General features: G+C 42.9%; 2 protein-coding genes across 2 annotated transcripts in view; both read left to right on the top strand.

Annotated features, from left to right (window-relative positions):
- LOC133447741 (arf-GAP with Rho-GAP domain, ANK repeat and PH domain-containing protein 3-like) overlaps positions 1-12371 on the top strand; it is a 51662-nt gene extending 39291 nt beyond the window's left edge. The window contains exons 24-33 of the mRNA XM_061726468.1: positions 1867-2014; positions 5106-5174; positions 7346-7420; positions 7495-7612; positions 7862-7990; positions 9037-9173; positions 9866-9948; positions 11754-11789; positions 11980-12043; positions 12216-12371. Coding sequence (XP_061582452.1) covers positions 1867-2014; positions 5106-5174; positions 7346-7420; positions 7495-7612; positions 7862-7990; positions 9037-9173; positions 9866-9948; positions 11754-11789; positions 11980-12043; positions 12216-12371 — 1015 coding nt within the window. The remainder of the gene's footprint in view (positions 1-1866; positions 2015-5105; positions 5175-7345; positions 7421-7494; positions 7613-7861; positions 7991-9036; positions 9174-9865; positions 9949-11753; positions 11790-11979; positions 12044-12215) is intronic.
- The window catches only part of LOC133446702 (arf-GAP with Rho-GAP domain, ANK repeat and PH domain-containing protein 3-like), a 158271-nt gene that overhangs the window by 55776 nt on the left and 85060 nt on the right, over positions 1-17435 (top strand).

Below are 17435 nucleotides of genomic sequence, written 5' to 3'. Positions count from 1 at the left end.
TAAGCCCCGCCCCCTCATGTAGCCCCGCCCCCTCCTGTGCAGCTAAGCCCCGCCCCTCATGTAGCCCCGCCCCAACTGTACAGGTAAGCCCCGCCCCTCATTTAGCCCCGCCCCACCTGTACAGGTAAGCCCCGCCCCTCATTTAGCCCCGCCCCTCCTGTACAGGTAAGCCCGCCCCTCATTTAGCCCCACCCCCTCATTTAGCCCCGCCCTTCCTGTACAGGTAAGCCCCGCCCCTCATTTAGCCCCACCCCCTCATGTAGCCCCGCCCCCAACTATGCTAAAGCTAAAACTCAGCTTTAGCATAGCTGAGTTGTAGCTTTAGCGTTTTAGCTAAGACCTGTCCCTCCAGGGTCCAGAAGTGTGCTAGCCTCAACCAGATGTTTTATTCCAGAAGTGTGCTAGCCTCAACCAGATGTTTTATTCCTCCAGAAGTGCGCTAGCCTCAACCAGATGTTTTATTCCTCCAGGGTCCAGAAGTGTGCTAGCCTCAACCAGATGTTTTATTCCTCCAGGGTCCAGAAGTGTGCTAGCCTCAACCAGATGTTTTATTCCTCCAGAAGTGCGCTAGCCTCAACCAGATGTTTTATTCCTCCAGAAGTGTGCTAGCCTCAACCAGATGTTTTATTCCAGAAGTGTGCTAGCCTCAACCAGATGTTTTATTCCTCCAGGGTCCAGAAGTGTGCTAGCCTCAACCAGATGTTTTATTCCTCCAGAAGTGTGCTAGCCTCAACCAGATGTTTTATTCCAGAAGTGCGCTAGCCTCAACCAGATGTTTTATTCCTCCAGGGTCCAGAAGTGCGCTAGCCTCAACCAGATGTTTTATTCCAGAAGTGCGCTAGCCTCAACCAGATGTTTTATTCTCCAGAAGTGCGCTAGCCTCAACCAGATGTTTTATTCCTCCAGAAGTGTGCTAGCCTCAACCAGATGTTTTATTCCAGAGGTGTGCTAGCCTCAACCAGATGTTTTATTCCAGAGGTGTGCTAGCCTCAACCAGATGTTTTATTCCAGAAGTGTGCTAGCCTCAACCAGATGTTTTATTCCTCCAGAAGTGTGCTAGCCTCAACCAGATGTTTTATTCCTCCAGGGTCCAGAAGTGTGCTAGCCTCAACCAGATGTTTTATTCCTCCAGAAGTGTGCTAGCCTCAACCAGATGTTTTATTCCTCCAGAAGTGTGCTAGCCTCAACCAGATGTTTTATTCCTCCAGAAGTGTGCTAGCCTCAACCAGATGTTTTATTCCAGAAGTGTGCTAGCCTCAACCAGATGTTTTATTCCTCCAGAAGTGCGCTAGCCTCAACCAGATGTTTTATTCCTCCAGGGTCCAGAAGTGTGCTAGCCTCAACCAGATGTTTTATTCCTCCAGGGTCCAGAAGTGTGCTAGCCTCAACCAGATGTTTTATTCCTCCAGAAGTGTGCTAGCCTCAACCAGATGTTTTATTCCTCCAGGGTCCAGAAGTGTGCTAGCCTCAACCAGATGTTTTATTCCTCCAGAAGTGTGCTAGCCTCAACCAGATGTTTTATTCCAGAAGTGCGCTAGCCTCAACCAGATGTTTTATTCCTCCAGAAGTGCGCTAGCCTCAACCAGATGTTTTATTCCTCCAGAAGTGTGCTAGCCTCAACCAGATGTTTTATTCCTACAGGGTCCAGAAGTGCGCTAGCCTCAACCAGATGTTTTATTCCTACAGGGTCCAGAAGTGCGCTAGCCTCAACCAGATGTTTTATTCCTCCAGGGTCCAGAAGTGCGCTAGCCTCAACCAGATGTTTTATTCCTCCAGGGTCCAGAAGTGCGCTAGCCTCAACCAGATGTTTTATTCCTCCAGGGACCAGAAGTGCGCTAACCTCAACCAGATGTTTTATTCCTCCAGGGTCCAGAAGTGCGCTAGCCTCAACCAGATGTGCACCAAGAACCTGTCGCTGCTTTTCGCGCCGAGTTTGTTCCAGACGGACGGGAAGGGAGAACACGAGGTGAAGATCGTGGAGGATTTGGTGGATAATTACCTGTCCGTCTTCGACGTGAGTCCAACACACCTGAGAACTTCCTGTCGACACCTGAGACCGGTTAAATACTAGTTACTAGTTAAATACACACATACCTGGGGGACAACTACCTGTCCGTCTTTGACGTGAGTCTGAGACGGTGCGAGGCTAGCAGCTAGCATCAGCTAGCATCAGCTAGCATCCCGCCACCTGCGTCCTTTCAACCAGATTAGATTAGATTCAACGTTATTGTCACAAGTACAGGGTAACGGCATATCTCAAAAAACTGTAATAGCCGTAACAGCTAGCATGATGAGACTAAAATCTGTTGCAGTACAACGCGTCCCGGGTTTGTCAATGTTGTAATGATGTTTGTACGATAAACCGTTGCTTAGCAACAAGTATCCAAAATAAAATTGATTTTTTTTTTTTAATTGAAAGTTAAATATCACAAAAACCGTAATAAGTAGCAGGATGAGGTTGTACGGTCCTTTAGGGACAATCGGGCCGAGTGTTTGTAAATTTGAACGATGTCTCTACGATAAAGTTCAGCCGAACAATAAGCGTCCGAATGTTCGCCTTTTTTTTGCTTTTTGGATTCTAGCGTTGCCACGGTAACACTTTTTACTGAGAAAAGTAATGCCCATCGAGGCACGATGGTCCAGCAGAACCAGTATAAACCAGTACAAACCAGTATAAACCCTTATAAACCAGTATAAACCAGTATAAACCAGTATAAACCAGTATAAACCAGTATGGACCAGTATAAACCAGTATAAACCAGTATAAACCAGTATGGACCAGTATAAACCAGTATGAACAAGTATAAACCAGTATGGACCAGTATAAACCAGTATAAACCAGTATAAACCAGTATAAACCAGTATAAACCAGTATGAACAAGTATAAACCAGTATAAACCAGTATAAACCAGTATAAACCAGTATGGACCAGTATAAACCAGTATAAACCAGTATAAACCAGTATAAACCAGTATAAACCAGTATGAACAAGTATAAACCAGTATAAACCAGTATAAACCAGTATGGACCAGTATAAACCAGTATTAACCAGTATAAACCAGTATGGACCAGTATAAACCAGTATAAACCAGTATAAACCAGTATAAACCAGTATAAACCAGTATGAACAAGTATAAACCAGTATAAACCCGTATCTCTGTGTTCCAGATACCAGTATAAACCAGAATAAACCAGTATAAACCAGTGTGAACCAGTATAAACCAGTATGGACCAGTATAAACCAGTATTAACCAGTATAAACCAGTATGGACCAGTATAAACCAGTATAAACCAGTATAAACCAGTATAAACCAGTATAAACCAGTATGAACCAGTATAAACCAGTATGAACCAGTATAAACCAGTATAAACCAGTATAAACCAGTATAAACCAGTATGAACCAGAATAAACCAGTATAAACCAGTGTGAACCAGTATAAACCAGTATGGACCAGTATAAACCAGTATTAACCAGTATAAACCAGTATGGACCAGTATAAACCAGTATAAACCAGTATAAACCAGTATAAACCAGTATAAACCAGTATGAACCAGTATAAACCAGTATGAACCAGTATAAACCAGTATAAACCAGTATAAACCAGTATAAACCAGTATGAACCAGTATAAACCAGTATGAACCAGTATAAACCAGTATAAACCCGTATCTCTGTGTTCCAGATACCAGTATAAACCAGAATAAACCAGTATAAACCAGTGTGAACCAGTATAAACCAGTATAAACCAGTATGAACCAGTATAAACCAGTGTGAACCAGTATAAACCAGTATGAACCAGTATAAACCAGTATAAACCAGTATATCTGTGTTTCAGATACCAGTATAAACCAGTATAAACCAGTATGAACCAGTATAAACCAGTATAAACCAGTATAAACCAGTATGAACCAGTATAAACCAGTATAAACCAGTATGAACCAGTATAAACCAGTATAAACCAGTATAAACCAGTATAAACCAGTATGAACCAGTATTAACCAGTATAAACCAGTATGAACCAGTATTAACCAGTATAAACCAGTATAAAGCCGTATATCTGTGTTTAAGATACCAGTATAAACCAGTATAAACCAGTGTGAACCAGTATAAACCAGTATAAACCAGTATAAACCAGTATGAACCAGTATAAACCAGTATAAACCAGTATAAACCAGTATAAACCAGTATGAACCAGTATAAACCAGTATGAACCAGTATAAACCAGTATAAACCAGTATAAACCAGTATAAACCAGTATGAACCAGTATAAACCAGTATAAACCAGTATAAACCAGTATAAACCAGTATGAACCAGTATAAACCAGTATAAACCAGTATAAACCAGTATAAACCAGTATAAACCAGTGTGAACCAGTATAAACCAGTATAAACCAGTATAAACCAGTATGAACCAGTATAAACCAGTGTGAACCAGTATAAACCAGTATAAACCAGTGTGAACCAGTATAAACCAGTGTGAACCAGTGTGAACCGGTATAAACCAGTATGAACCAGTATAAACCAGTATGGAACAGTATAAACCAGTATGAACCAGTATAAACCAGTATAAACCAGTATAAACCAGTATAAACCAGTATAAACCAGTATAAACCAGTATAAACCAGTATAAACCAGTATAAACCAGTATGAACCAGTATAAACCAGTATAAACCAGTGTGAACCAGTATAAACCAGTATAAACCAGTGTGAACCAGTATAAACCAGTATCTCTGTGTTTAAGATACCAGTATAAACCAGTATAAACCAGTATAAACCAGTATAAACCAGTGTGAACCAGTATAAACCAGTATCTCTGTGTTTAAGATACCAGTATAAACCAGTGTGAACCAGTATAAACCAGTATCTCTGTGTTTAAGATACCAGCATAAACCAGTATAAACCAGTGTGAACCAGTATAAACCAGTATAAACCAGTGTGAACCAGTATAAACCAGTATCTCTGTGTTTAAGATACCAGTATAAACCAGTATAAACCAGTATAAACCAGTATAAACCAGTGTGAACCAGTATAAACCAGTATCTCTGTGTTTAAGATACCAGCATAAACCAGTATAAACCAGTATAAACCAGTATCTCTGTGTTCCAGATTGATGAGGATCATCAGACTCAGATTGAACTGGAGATCAGTCTCATCACCACCTGGAAGGACACGCAGGTACAAGCCCCGCCCACCACGAAGCCCCGCCCACCGTGAAGCCCTGCCCACTTCATGAAGCCCCGCCCACCTCGCCATGTAGCTCCACCCACCATCATAAAGCTTTAGCGTAGCTGAGTTTTAGCTTTAGCGTAGCTGAGTTTTAGCTTTTAGAGTAGCTGAGTTTTAGCTTTAGCATAGCTGAGTTTTAGCGTAGCTGAGCTTTATCTTTAGCGTAGCTGAGTTGTAGCGTTATCCTTGCATTAGCATTAATGTGTCTCTGTCTCAGCTGTCTCAGGCTTTAGCGTAGCTGAGTTGTAGCGTTGGCATAACTGAGTTGTAGCATTAGCATAGCTGAGTTGTAGCGTTAGCATAACTGAGTTGTAGCGTTAGCATAGCTGAGTTGTAGCGTTAGCATAGCTGAGTTGTAGCATTAGCATAACTGAGTTGTAGCGTTAGCATAGCTGAGTTGTAGAGTTAGCATAACTGAGTTGTAGCGTTAGCATAGCTGAGTTGTAGCGTTAGCATAGCTGAGTTGTAGCGTTAGCATAACTGAGTTGTAGCGTTAGCATAGCTGAGTTGTAGCGTTAGCATAGCTGAGTTGTAGCATTAGCATAGCTGAGTTGTAGCGTTATCCTAGCTTTAGCATTGACGTGTCTCTGTCTCAGCTGTCTCAGGCTTTAGCATAGTTAGCTTTAGCACTGATGTGTCTCTGTCCCAGCTGTCTCAGGCTTTAGCGTAGCTAGCTTTAGCACTGACGTGTCTCTGTCCCAGCTGTCTCAGGCTTTAGTGTAGCTAGCATTAGCACTAACGTGTCTCTGTCTCAGCTGTCTCAGGCTTTAGCGTAGCTAGCATTAGCATTAGCACTAACGTGTCTGTCTCAGCTGTCTCAGGCTTTAGCGTAGCTAGCATTAGCACTGACGTGTCTCTGTCTCACCTGTCTCAGGCTTTAGCGTAGCTAGCATTAGCACTAACCTGTCTCTGTCTCAGCTGTCTCAGGCTTTAGCGTAGCTAGCATTAGCACTGACGTGTCTCTGTCTCACCTGTCTCAGGCTTTAGCGTAGCTAGCATTAGCACTAACGTGTCCCTGTCTCAGCTGTCTCAGGCTTTAGCATAGCTAGCATTAGCATTAGCATTGACGTGTCTCTGTCCCAGCTGTCTCAGGCTTTAGCGTAGCTAGCATTAGCATTAGCACTAACGTGTCTCTGTCTCAGCTGTCTCAGGCTTTAGTGTAGCTAGCATTAGCATTAGCACTAACCTGTCTCTGTCTCAGCTATCTCAGGCTTTAGCGTAGCTAGCATTAGCACTAACGTGTCTCTGTCTCAGCTCTCTCAGGCTTTAGCGTAGCTAGCTTTAGCACTAACGTGTCTCTGTCTCAGCTGTCTCAGGCCGGTGCTGAGTTGTAGCGTTATCCTAGCGTTAGCACTAACGTGTCTCTGTCTCAGCTGTCTCAGGCTTTAGCGTAGCTAGCATTAGCATTGACGTGTCTCTGTCTCAGCTGTCTCAGGCTTTAGCGTAGCTAGCATTAGCACTGACGTGTCTCTGTCTCAGCTGTCTCAGGCTTTAGCGTAGCTAGCATTAGCACTAACGTGTCTCTCTCTCAGCTCTCTCAGGCTTTAGCGTAGCTAGCATTAGCATTAACGTGTCTCTGTCTCAGCTGTCTTAGGCTCTAGCGTAGCTGAGTTGTAGTGTTAGCATAGCATTAGCACTGATATGTCCCTGTCCCAGGCTTTAGCGTAGCTAGCTTTAGCACTAACGTGTCTCTGTCTCAGCTCTCTCAGGCTTTAGCGTAGCTAGCATTAGCTTTAGCACTAACGTGTCTCTGTCTCAGCTGTCTCAGGCTTTAGCGTAGCTAGCATTAGCATTAGCACTAACGTGTCTCTGTCTCAGCTGTCTCAGGCTTTAGCGTAGCTAGCATTAGCATTAGCACTAACCTGTCTCTGTCTCAGCTCTCTCAGGCTTTAGCATAGCTAGCATTAGCACTAACGTGTCTCTGTCTCAGCTGTCTCAGGCCGGTGCTGAGTTGTAGCGTTATCCTAGCGTTAGCACTAACGTGTCTCTGTCTCAGCTGTCTCAGGCTCTAGCGTTGCTGAGTTGTAGTGTTAGCATAGCATTAGCACTGACGTGTCTCTGTCTCAGCTCTCTCAGGCTTTAGCGTAGCTAGCATTAGCACTGACGAGTCCCTCTCTCAGCTGTCTCAGGCCGGTGATCTGATCATCGAGGTTTACCTGGAGAAGAAAATCCCCGACTGCTGCATCACGCTGAAGGTAAGTAGGTGGCGCTGCTAACGCTAACCCAGGTGATCAGGTGTGACCTCTGACCTCTGGCCCCGCCCCCACAGGTGTCCCCCACCATGTCCGCCGAGGAGCTGACCAATCAGGTGCTCTACATGAGGAACGTTCCCGCCGGAGACAAAGACGTCTGGATGACGTTTGAGGCCGTGGAGGACGGACAGCTGGGTGAGGGACTCACCTGTACAGGTGTTCAGGTGTACAGGTGTTCAGGTGTACAGGTGTTCAGGTGTACAGGTGTTCAGGTGTACAGGTGGAGGACGGACAGCTGGGTGAGGGACTCACCTGTACAGGTGTTCAGGTGTTCAGGTGTACAGGTGGACTCACCTGTACACCTGAACACCTGAACACCTGTCTGACTCACCTGTCTGACTCACCTGTACACCTGTCTGACTCACCTGTCCACCTGTCCCCCAGAGCGTCCTCTGCACCCGAAGGAGAAGGTTCTGGAACAGGCGCTGCAGTGGTGCAAGATGGCCGACCCGAGCTCCGCCCACCTGCTGGTGAAGAGGATTCCTCAGGGGCGGGGCCTCCCCATCCTCACCTGTAGGTATCTCACCTGGGGGGGCGGGGCCTCCCCATCCTCACCTGTAGGTATCTCACCTGGGGGGGCGGGGCCTCCCATCCTCACCTGTAGGTACCTGGACACGGCCCTTTAGGGGGCGTGGCCTCCCCATCCTCACCTGTAGGTATCTCACCTGGGGGGGCGGGGCCTCCCCATCCTCACCTGTAGGTACCTGGACACGCCCCTTTAGGGGGCGGGGCCTCCCCATCCTCACCTGTAGGTATCTCACCTGGGGGGGCGGGGCCTCCCCATCCTCACCTGTAGGTATCTCACCTGGGGGGGCGGGGCCTCCCATCCTCACCTGTAGGTACCTGGACACGCCCCTTTAGGGGGCGGGGCCTCCCCATCCTCACCTGTAGGTATCTCACCTGGGGGGGCGGGGCCTCCCATCCTCACCTGTAGGTATCTCACCTGGGGGGGCGGGGCCTCCCCATCCTCACCTGTAGGTACCTGGACACGCCCCTTTAGGGGGCGGGGCCTCCCCATCCTCACCTGTAGGTACCTGGACACGCCCCTTTAGGGGCGGGGCCTCCCCATCCTCACCTGTAGGTACCTGGACACGCCCCTTTAGGGGGCGGGGCCTCCCCATCCTCACCTGTAGGTACCTGGACACGCCCCTTTAGGGGGCGGGGCCTCCCCATCCTCACCTGTAGGTACCTGGACACGCCCCTTTAGGGGCGGGGCCTCCCCATCCTCACCTGTAGGTACCTGGACACGCCCCTTTAGGGGCGGGGCCTCCCCATCCTCACCTGTAGGTACCTGGACACGCCCCTTTAGGGGGCGGGGCCTCCCCATCCTCACCTGTAGGTACCTGGACACGCCCCTTTAGGGGGCGGGGCCTCCCCATCCTCACCTGTAGGTACCTCACCTGGGGGGCGGGGCTACCTGTAGTGGGCGGGGCCAGCTCTGTGGGCGAGGCTAACCTTTAACCTCTGACCTCTCAGCCTGAAGGGGGCGGGGCTAACCTTTAACCTGACCTCTCCAGCCTGAAGGGGGCGGGGCTAACCTCTGACCTTTGACCTCTCAGCCTACAGGTCCGACATCATGAAGGTCGGGCTGCTCCGGGTCCGAGAGGAACCTCCTAAACTCCTGCAGGGAACCCGGTTCCAGGAGAGAACCTTCCAGATCCAGAACCACCGACTCCTGCTGCTGAAGGACAAGAAGGTGAGAACAGAACCAGAACCAGAACCAGAACCAGAACCAGAACCAGAACCAGAACCAGAACCTACTGCTGCTGCTGAAGGACAAGAAGGTCTGAACTGGTCTGAACCGGTCTGGACCGGTCTGAACCGGTCTGAACTGGTCTGAACTGGTCTGAACCGGTCTGGACCGGTCGCTCCAGTCACAATCTCCCTGGTGGAATGTAAACTCTGCCCCCACTAGCCCTCCCCTCTCAGGAACATCTGTGGACCTGTTTCAGAACCGACCGAGCCGTCTGATAACATCAAGGACATTGGCTGAGGAGCAGCTCTGAGTGAAGTTCACGGACTTACCGCTCTCACACACTTACTGATACTTATACACAGTGAGAAGACCTGGTTCTGACCTGGTTCTGACCCGGTCTGACCTGGTTCTGACCTGGTTCTGACCCGGTCTGGACCTGGTTCTGACCCGGTCCTGGTTCTGACCCGGTCCTGGTTCTGACCCGGTCTGACCCGGTCTGACCTGGTTCTGACCCGGTCCTGGTTCTGACCCGGTCTGACCCGGTCTGACCTGGTTCTGACCCGGTCTGGACCTGGTTCTGACCCGGTCCTGGTTCTGACCCGGTCCTGGTTCTGACCTGGTTCTGACCTGGTTCTGACCCGGTCTGGACCTGGTTCTGACCCGGTCTGACCCGGTCCTGGTTTCTCTTCCAGAGCCTGAAACCGGAGAAGGACTGGAACCTGAAGTCCATGAAGGTTTACCTGGGAATCCGCAGGAAGATGAAAGCTCCCAGCAGGTGATGCTGACCTTTGACCCCTGACCCTGAACCCTGAACCCTCAACCTGACCCCCACCAAACCATGGATGTATTATAGAAACTGGATTGGAGACTAAAAATGGCCGCCCATTCATTTCAATGCATTCTGCTCAGCCAGCGCATAAGCCGAAAAAATCTCTGACTTCCGGGTTTACTTCCGCATACAGCGGCCCATAGAGCATGCGCAGTTGAGTCACCTCCCATGATGCTCTGGGGCCTCCCATCATGCCCCGGGGCAATGACGCGAATATTAATATAATATGTATTAATATAATACATAAATTAATGTATATTATTACATGTATAGCATTACATATATTATTAATGTATTAATATAATATAATTATATAATATATATTAATATAAATATCCATGGAATGCACGGACACGGCTGTGACGTCAGCCGTGACGTCACGCCCAGAAAGAGACTTTTCTTTGACTTTTCTGGCCGTTATAAAACATTTTTGACGGATATAAAGTCCATGACTTAAAAATATAGAATACAAAGATTAGTAATGTGCGGTGATTCCAGCTGGAGGTTCCTGTGAACAGTTTTAGAGGACGATCTTTTACTATTGCGGTCTATGGGAAAAAAGCTTTCTGGGTCCCATGGGATTTTCTGTTGCAGTACCGCGGCTGGACACTGGGGGGAACCGGCGCGCCTTCTGAGTGGGAGACCCGGGGGCTGCACCAAACCCTCACCTCTAACCCTGACCTTTGACCTCTAACCCTGACCTTTGACCTCTAACCCTGACCTTTGACCCCTGACCCTGAACCCTCAACCTGACCCCCACCAAACCCTCACCTCTAACCCTGACCTTTGACCTCTAACCCTGAACTTTGACCTCTAACCCTGACCTTTAACCTTTGACCCCCAACCGTCACCACTGATCCACCAACCTCTAACCCTGACCTTTGACCCCTGAGGAGTTACTGATCCCTGACCTTTGACCCCTGAGTTTACTGATCCCTGACCTTTGACCTCTGAGGAGTTTCTGATCCCTGACCTTTGACCCCTGAGTTTACTGATCCCTGACCTTTGACCTCTGAGGAGTTACTGATCCCTGACCTTTGACCCCTGAGTTTACTGATCCCTGACCTTTGACCTCTGAGGAGTTACTGATCCCTGACCTTTGACCTGAGTTTACTGATCCCTGACCTTTGACCTGAGTTTACTGATCCCTGACCTTTGACCCCTGAGTTTACTGATCCCTGACCTTTGACCCCTGAGTTTACTGATCCCTGACCTTTGACCTTAGTTTACTGATCCCTGACCTTTGACCCCTGAGTTTACTGATCCCTGACCTTTGACCCCTGAGTTTACTGATCCCTGACCTTTGACCTTAGTTTACTGATCCCTGACCTTTGACCCCTGAGTTTACTGATCCCTGACCTTTGACCCCTGAGTTTACTGATCCCTGACCTTTGACCCCTGAGGAGTTTCTGATCCCTGACCTTTGACCCCTGAGGAGTTTCTGATCCCTGACCTTTGACCCCTGAGGAGTTTCTGATCCCTGACCTTTGACCCCTGAGTTTACTGATCCCTGACCTTTGACCCCTGAGGAGTTTACTGATCCCTGACCTTTGACCCCTGAGGAGTTTCTGATCCCTGACCTTTGACCCCTGAGGAGTTTCTGATCCCTGACCTTTGACCCCTGAGGAGTTACTGATCCCTGACCTTTGACCCCTGAGTTTACTGATCCCTGACCTTTGACCCCTGAGGAGTTACTGATCCCTGACCTTTGACCCCTGAGTTTACTGATCCAGGTCTATGTTTGTTTCCAGGTGGGGCTTCACCGTGATGTCAGAGAAACACCAGCTGTGAGTAAAACCTGGGGGGAACACAAACACATCACCGTGATGACATCACCGTGATGTCATCACGGTGATGTCATCACGGTGATGTCATCACAGTGATGACATCACTGTGATGACATCACAGTGATGACATCACCATGTGGGAGTTTCCGTTGCATCGTTGCTTCTACAGACGACTGTTCTTCATGTCCAGGTTCCTCTGCTGCAGCAGTGAAGAAGAACTCTGGGACTGGATCACCGGGATCATGAAGGCCCAGGTAGGTTCTGGTTCTGGTTCTGGTTCTGGTCCCGGTCCAGGTCCTGGTCTCTAATCCTGGTCCTGGTCCTGGTCTCTAATCCTGGTCTCTCTGATCCAGGACCAGGACCCGGGTCCCCCGGTCCTGGTCCTGGTCCTGGTCCTGGTCTCTAATCCTGGTCTTGGTCTTGCAGAACCAGGACCCGGGTCCCCCGGTCCTGCGCCGTCACTCGTCCTCAGATATCTCCAAGCAGAAGTTCGGGACGATGCCGCTGGTTCCGATCCGGGGAGACCAGAGCAACCGCAGCCTGCTGTCGGCCAATCAGACGCTGGTGGGTGTGGTCATGTGACCTCTGACCTCTGACATCACCGAGGTCATGTTGGTCATTACCGTATGTTACCATAATATACCATAATATACCATAGGATACCATAATATACCATAATATACCATAAAATACCATGATATACCATACTATACCATGATATACCATAATATACCATAATATACCATAATATACCATGATATACCATAATATACCATAGGATACCATAAGATACTATGATATACCATAGGATACCATAGGATACCATAATATACCATGATATACCATAATATACCATAGGATACCATAAGATACCATGATATACCATAATATACCATAATATACCATATGATACCATAAGATACCATAATATACCATAAGATACCATAATATACCATAATATACCATGATATACCATAATATACCATAATATACCATAATATACCATAGGATACCATAATATACCATAATATACCATAGGATACCATAATATACCATGATATACCATAGGATACCATAATATACCATAGGATACCATAATATACCATGATATACCATAGGATACCATAGGATACCATAATATACCATGATATACCATAATATATCATAGGATACCATAAGATACCATGATATACCATAATATACCATATGATACCATAAGATACCATAATATACCATAAGATACCATAATATACCATAATATACCATGATATACCATAATATACCATAATATACCATAATATACCATAGGATACCATAATATACCATAATATACCATAGGATACCATAATATACCATGATATACCATAGGATACCATAAGATACCATAATATACCATGATATACCATAATATACCATAGGATACCATAATATACCATAGGATACCATAATATACCATAATATACCATAGGATACCATAATATACCATAGGATACCATAGGATACCATAGGATACCATAATATACCATAGGATACCATAATATACCATAGGATACCATAATATACCATAATATATCATAGGATACCATAAGATACCATAGGAAACCATAATATACCATAGGATACCATAATATACCATAGGATGCCATAATATACCATAGGATACCATAATATACCATAGGATACCATAAGATACCATAGGATACCATTAGATACCATAGGAAACCATAATATACCATAATATACCATAGGATACCATAAGATACCATAACATACCATAATATACCATAGGATACCATAATATACCATAATATACCATAGGATACCATAATATACCATAGGATACCATAATATACCATAATATACCATAGGATACCATAATATACCATAGGATACCATAATATACCATAAGATACCATAATATACCATAAGATACCATAGGATACCATACTATACCATAATATACCATGAGATACCATAATATACCATAATATACCATAAGATACCATAAGATACCATGAGATACCATAATATACCATAATATACCATAATATACCATAATATACCATAGGAAACCATAATATACCATAGGATACCATAATATACCATAATATACCATAGGATACCATTAGATACCATAGGAAACCATAATATACCATAATATACCATAGGATACCATAAGATACCATAGGATACCATAAGATACCATAGTATACCATAATATACCATAGGATACCATAAGATACCATAGTATACCATAAGATACCATAGTATACCATAATATACCATAATATACCATAGGATACCATAATATACCATAGGATACCATAAGATACCAAAGGATACCCTAGGATACCATAGTATACCATAATATACCATAGGATACCATAAGATACCATAAGATACCATAATATACCATAATATACCATAGGATACCATAATATACCATAGGATACCATAAGATACCATAGGATACCATAAGATACCATAAGATACCATAGGATACCATAAGATACCATAAGATACCATAATATACCATAATATACCATGATATACCATAATATACCATAATATACCATAATATACCATAGGATACCATAATATACCATAATATACCATAGGATACCATAATATACCATGATATACCATATGATACCATAATATACCATAGGATACCATAATATACCATGATATACCATAGGATACCATAGGATACCATAATATACCATGATATACCATAATATACCATAGGATACCATAAGATACCATGATATACCATAATATACCATATGATACCATAAGATACCATAATATACCATAAGATACCATAATATACCATATTATACCATGATATACCATAATATACCATAATATACCATAATATACCATAGGATACCATAATATACCATAATATACCATAGGATACCATAATATACCATGATATACCATAGGATACCATAGGATACCATAATATACCATGATATACCATAATATACCATAGGATACCATAATATACCATAGGATACCATAATATACCATAATATACCATAGGATACCATAATATACCATAGGATACCATAGGATACCATAATATACCATAGGATACCATAATATACCATAGGATACCATAATATACCATAGGATACCATAAGATACCATAGGAAACCATAATATACCATAGGATACCATAATATACCATGGGATGCCATAATATACCATAGGATACCATAATATACCATAGGATACCATAAGATACCATAGGATACCATCAGATACCATAGGAAACCATAATATACCATAATATACCATAGGATACCATAAGATACCATAACATACCATAATATACCATAGGATACCATAATATACCATAATATACCATAGGATACCATAATATACCATAGGATACCATAATATACCATAAGATACCATAATATACCATAATATACTATAGGATACCATACTATACCATAATATACCATAATATACCATAAGATACCATAGGATACCATAATATACCATAATATACCATGAGATACCATAATATACCATAATATACCATAAGATACCATAAGATACCATAATATACCATAATATACCATAAGATACCATAAGATACCATAGGATACCATAATATACCATAATATACCATAGGATGCCATAATATACCATAGGATACCATAATATACCATAGGATACCATAAGATACCATAGGAAACCATAATATACCATAGGATACCATAATATACCATAATATACCATAGGAAACCATAATATACCATAGGATACCATAATATACCATAATATACCATAGGATACCATTAGATACCATAGGAAACCATAATATACCATAATATACCATAGGATACCATAAGATACCATAGGATACCATAAGATACCATAGTATACCATAATATACCATAGGATACCATAAGATACCATAGTATACCATAAGATACCATAGTATACCATAATATACCATAATATACCATAGGATACCATAATATACCATAGATACCATAAGATACCAAAGGATACCCTAGGATACCATAGTATACCATAATATACCATAGGATACCATAAGATACCATAAGATACCATAATATACCATAATATACCATAGGATACCATAATATACCATAGGATACCATAAGATACCATAGGATACCATAAGATACCATAAGATACCATAGGATACCATAAGATACCATAGATACCATAATATACCATAGGATACCATAGGATACCATAAGATACCATAGGATACCATAATATACCATAATATACCATAATATACCATAATATACCATAGGATACCATAGGATACCATAATATACCATAATATACCATAATATACCATAAGATACCATAGGATACCATAATATACCATGATATACCATAATATACCATAATATACCATAGGATACCATAATATACCATAGGATACCATAAGATACCATAAGATACCATAGGATACCATAAGATACCATAAGATACCATAATATACCATAGGATACCATAGGATACCATAAGATACCATAGGATACCATAATATACCATAATATACCATAAGATACCATAATATACCATAGGATACCATAAGATAACATAGGATACCATAATATACCATAGGATACCATAATATACCATAGGATACCATAGGATACCATAATATACCATGATATACCATAATATACCATAGGATACCATAATATACCATAGGATACCATAATATACCATAATATACCATAATATACCATAGGATACCATAATATACCATAGGATACCATAGGATACCATAATATACCATAGGATACCATAATATACCATAGGATACCATAATATACCATAATATACCATAGGATTACCATAAGATACCATAGGAAACCATAATATACCATAGGATACCATAATATACCATAGGATGCCATAATATACCATAGGATACCATAATATACCATAGGATACCATAAGATACCATAGGAAACCATAATATACCATAGGATACCATAATATACCATAGGATACCATTAGATACCATAGGAAACCATAATATACCATAATATACCATAGGATACCATAAGATACCATAAGATACCATAATATACCATATGATACCATAATATACCATAATATACCATAGGATACCATAATATACCATAGGATACCATAATATACCATAAGATACCATAATATACCATAATATACTATAGGATACCATACTATACCATAATATACCATAATATACCATAAGCTACCATAGGATACCATAATATACCATAATATACCATGAGATACCATAATATACCATAATATACCATAAGATACCATAAGATACCATAATATACCATAATATACCATAAGATACCATAAGATACCATAGGATACCATAATATACCATAATATACCATAGGATGCCATAATATACCATAGGATACCATAAGATACCATAGGAAACCATAATATACCATAGGATACCATAATATACCATAGGAAACCATAATATACCATAGGATACCATAATATACCATAATATACCATAGGATACCATTAGATACCATAGGGAACCATAATATACCATAATATACCATAGGATACCATAAGATACCATAGGATACCATAAGATACCATAGTATACCATAATATACCATA

Source organism: Cololabis saira, chromosome 7 (genome assembly GCF_033807715.1).
Source record: "Cololabis saira isolate AMF1-May2022 chromosome 7, fColSai1.1, whole genome shotgun sequence".
In the NCBI taxonomy this organism is placed as follows: domain Eukaryota; kingdom Metazoa; phylum Chordata; class Actinopteri; order Beloniformes; family Belonidae; genus Cololabis; species Cololabis saira.
The sequence above is the reverse complement of the archived record's forward strand: the minus strand, read 5'-3'. Positions and strand labels throughout refer to the sequence as shown.